The 4,586-nt window shown below is 41.2% G+C and overlaps 1 protein-coding gene across 1 annotated transcript; it reads right to left on the bottom strand.

The window, feature by feature from the left end:
- Positions 1–3,177: 3,177 nt before the first annotated feature.
- LOC117081303 (olfactory receptor 688) lies at positions 3,178–4,141 on the bottom strand. The gene is given in 3 exon segments (XM_033207126.1): positions 3,178–3,809; positions 3,812–3,844; positions 3,847–4,141. Coding segments are annotated over 3 exon segments (960 nt in total).
- Between the last annotated feature and the right edge of the window lie 445 nt (positions 4,142–4,586).

Consider the following 4,586-nt stretch of genomic DNA (forward strand, 5'->3'; position numbering starts at 1 on the left):
AAGGTGAGCTTTGGGTGGGGACCTAGCCAAATCATGTCAGTCATAATAGTAGTAGTAGTAATCTTCCTGGTGTGTGTATCTTCTCAGAAAGTCTTAATAGCTACATGCAGCCATGTGCTGAATGCTAAATGGTCTCTCCCTGCCTGGATGACAAACTCCAGAAGGTGCATGATAACAAGGACACTGTAATCTATGAATAACATGATGAGACTGTAAACTCAAAACAATGGTGATAGAGAGTGACAATGATGCTCTAACCTAGGTGAGCGCATGACCCAAAGTGGGGGAATGGTTAAACAAAGTTTATGGGATACTATTATTTTGGACTAGCCTTCTATACTAGGCCCCAGCAGACCAGCTCTAACCAGAATGGAGTTATTTGTGCTAGGTGCCAGATAATCAAACTAAACTTTGAAATGGGCCAGTTTACCATCAAATAACAGAAGATTTCAGTCAACCTGAGTCAGCATAATATGGAAGTCTCCTCTGTTTTAATTCCATAAGGGAAGAAACTTTGAAACGTCCAACCTGCTTCTTGTTCTCTGTTTCTACTTTCTTCAGCTCTTTTCTGCCTAAAAAGTCAACCTCCTCTGCTGAGCTAATCAGAACCCTCATTCTATTTTATCCAATGAGCTGCTACCTGATTCTAGAATAATAAATCAAAGTCAATTGTATTTTTAACCTAAATTTGTTGTAATTTTGTCTTTTGACACTGCATTCAGTCAGTATTTCTAGTGGATGAAATTGAACATAAGCAAATGTAAAATTCAGTTGGGCTTAAATTGTTTACTAATATATCAATAGTGTTGTAACTAATGTATGTGTGTGTTCAAAATAAAAGAGCTGATGTGATTGTATTCCCTTTCTTATATTAACAGTCTTTTCCTCTCTCTTGAATCATGCTCCTTAGTATACAAAGATTCCAAGGACTGCCAGTTTCAAAAAATACCTCAATTCCATATACATCTTAGGTCTTTCCATGGCACCTCTTAGACTCTCTCCTGTATACCTAAGGTCTACGTTTCACTGACCCAACCTCTTGTAAGAGACATTCTTGCATATTGCCTTCACTTCCTCATCTTGAAAACCTATGGCCATCCATCTAAAATCTGTCCTATCACTGCATTGAAACTGCTCTTTCTTTTCTTTCCTTCCTTCCTTCCTTCCTTCCTTCCTTCCTTCCTTCCTTCCTTCTTTCCTTCCCTCCCTCCCTCCCTCTCTCTCTCTTTCTTCTTTCTTTCTTTCTTTCTTTCTTTCTTTCTTTCAGGGAGTCTCGCACTTTTGCCCAGGCTGTAGGAGTACAGTGGCACGATCTTGGCTCAATGCAACCTCTGCCTCCTGGGTTCAAGCCATTCTCCTGCCTTAGCCTCCTGAGTCGCTGGGATTACAGGTGCTTGCCACCACACCCAGCTAATTTTTGTATTTTTGGTAGACATGGGGTTTCACCATGTTGGCTATGTTGGTCTTGAATTGACCTCAGGTAATCCCCCTGCCTCGGCCTCCCAAAGTGCTAGGATTACAGGTGTGAGCCACTGTGCCCAGCGAAACTGCTCTTTCTAATGACTTGCATAACCCTAAATTGAATGAGCAGAATGTTAGTCTTATTTTGAAACAGATAACCCAATTGTTTTTATTTTTTATTTTTATTTTATTATTATTTTTTTGAGGAGGAATCTCCCTCTGTCACCTGGGCTGGAGTGCAGTGGCACGATCTCAGCTCACTACAACCTCCTCCCGCTGGGTCAAGCAATTCTCCTGTCTCAGCTTCCCTAGTAGCTGGGATTATAGGCATGCACTACCACACCCGGCTAATTTTTGTATTTTCAGTTGAGACGGGAGTTTTGCTATATTGATCAGGCTGGTCTTGAACTCCTGACCTCAGGGAATCTGCCTGCTTCGGGCTCCCAAAGTGCTGGAGTTACAGTCTTGAGCCACTGCACCTAGCCAACCCATTTCAATTTGAATACTTTAAAGAGGGTATTCTTATAATGAGACATTTATAAGAATGCGGTCAGGAAAAGATCCTTAGTGATAGAGTACAATTACTTTCTCTTCTTAATATGTGGGGTCACTGTAAAAAACAGGTGGAAGCACAGGGTCCAATTCTGCTTTGTCCAAAGATACCATAATGCCTTGCTATCGCTGTCTGACTCTATCAAAGGGAAGATGATTTAAGTGCTTGAATTGTAATGGCTTAAGGTTCTCACACATGGACTTCCAAATTTACTGGCACAAGTGTTAGGTTTCTCTTCCCAAAGTCTGCCATGTGATTGGGTCAGGAGAGACTTCCAACCTCATCCTGCAGCCAATATTTCGCCCTTGCTGAGCTATATACTCTAGCATTTAAATAAATTAGAAACAACTTTGCTAACTTTCTTTTCTCTCTGTCTCCAAACAATCATCATTTTTCTTATGGGGAAAGTTCCCCTTTAGAGACCCTTGGTGTCTGTCTGTCATTGAACTACAAGGCTTCATTGAGATTTCTTAATTCATTAGAGAAGTTCAAGTAGTGTTGAGGGTTAAAAAAAAAAAGTGTTTGGGATACTCCTTTTAGAGCTCTAATGCAAATTAACTCAAGAATTGGTAAAGAGTTTGTGAAGTCACAAAATAATTCCTGTCAAATTCTTGATTTACATCTGTATAACTAGTTCCACTAGAATGAGTCCTTCTGGAGGATTTAAAATATACTCTCTTTACCATTAGAGAGAAAAACTGTGGCCAACTTTAAAATGGAATTTTCTTTTATTAAAAAGAAGTAATATGTAATTTCACCTTGTTTATCTTAATTTGCATTTAAAATACTAGTAATGAGGTTAAACAGAGAGAAAGAGTTAAGAGAGGGAACACTGAAGGCTGATTGCTTCAGTTGAAATCTGACTCCGCAGCTTCCTTCCTCTGTGACCTTGGGCAAGTTTCCCAACTCAGTTTCCCTATCCGCAAAGTGTATAAATAGCAATTGTGCTTGCATCATAGAGTTGTTACAGGATTAAAAAAGTTAGTACATGTGAAATGATTAGAGAAATGCCTTGAACATGCTATGTTCTATACAAAATAGATTAATTAAGATGAATCGATATTCCTAGCAATTGGGAGAGATGGAATTTTAAACAAGGTGTGTTGGACTCCAAAGACTGTGCTCTTTCTTCAGCATTACATATAAAGGTATTTAAAGGTAGCTCACTTCCTGGACCCATGCTCGCCCAAACCAAGCAGCTTCTGGAAGCCCACTCTCAGCTCCTGGGTCCTAAGGGCATATACCATGGGGTTAAGGGCTGGGGGGATGACAACATGCAGCACATTGAGGAGAACAGGGATGAGGGGAGCCCTTCTTCCTGCTAGGTGAGTGGCAGATACTACAATAATAGCTGTGTAGAAAAAGAGAATGAGGAAAATGTGGGAGCTGCAGGTATTCAGGGCCTTAGATGTTGCTTTAGCAGAGTTCAACTTCAGCACTGAGTGAATAATCAAAGAATAGGAAGCGAAGACCAGACCCATGTCACTCCCAACCACAACCCAGACCAAGGCCAGCTGGTAAAACCTGTTGATGGTGGTGTCATCACAGGCCAGACTTGTGACCCCCAAGTTAGAGCACAGGCAGTGATCAATCTCATTCCTGGAGCAGTAGTGTCACTGGGCAGCCAATACCAGCACTGGGATGGTCAACAGGCCATTCCTGAGCACTATTGACAGTGTGGCTTTGATGACAAAAGCTTCAGTAACTATGGAAGTGTACTGAAGGGGATAACAAATGGCCATATATCTATCCACTGCCATGCAAAGGAAGATGCCTGACTCCATGCACATGAAGAGTGGATGGCATAGATCTGAGCAAAACACTCAGGAGGCTGATGGCCTTGGTATCAAATCAGAAGATGGCCAGGATCTTGGGCATGATGGTGGTGGCCAGGCCAATGTCCACCACTGCCAATATGCCCAGCAAATGGTACATGGGTTCATGTAGCATGGTCTCATGTTGAATGGTGATTATGATGAGGAGATTGGCACCAAGAGCTAAGAAGTAGAGCAGAGCCAGGGGCAGGGAGAGCCAGTGTTGCCACTCATGAATGCCTGTGAACCCCATCAGAATGAAGTCAGACACTTGAAACCCTGAGCTATTGGCTATACTCAGGCCAATATTCATATCATGAGATATTTTGTTCTCAGCATCTACCTATGGATTAAGGGGAAACAGAATAAGACTGTGGTTAGCTCAGCTGAGGGTCAAAACTTCTGTAGAGAAATAAGGCTTACCCACAATAACTCAAGTCATTTTTAACATCGTGCATTCTCTATACTCTTGAGACCCTAAGAAACAGTTCAGATAAGAGCAGATGGGCCAAAATAGATGCTAAGATAAAAATTTTAGTAGAATATTGACTAGAATAAAAGTGAAAAATTTCTAGCTTTATTTTCCTGAAATTCTGGGAGGTGGGGAATAAGGATAGAAAGTATGAGACATGTACCTTATAAAAAACCTGATTTTCAGCAGGTAAATTTAGAGGGCAGAGGTGTTGTCTCCATTCTTGGGAACCGTTAGGAATAAGTAGCCATAGTGGAAACTCTGACCATGCCTTTCTTTTAAACAA

The sequence above is a fragment of the Trachypithecus francoisi genome, unplaced genomic scaffold, assembly GCF_009764315.1.
Source record: "Trachypithecus francoisi isolate TF-2019V2 unplaced genomic scaffold, Tfra_2.0 Lachesis_group8, whole genome shotgun sequence".
NCBI lineage: Eukaryota > Metazoa > Chordata > Mammalia > Primates > Cercopithecidae > Trachypithecus > Trachypithecus francoisi.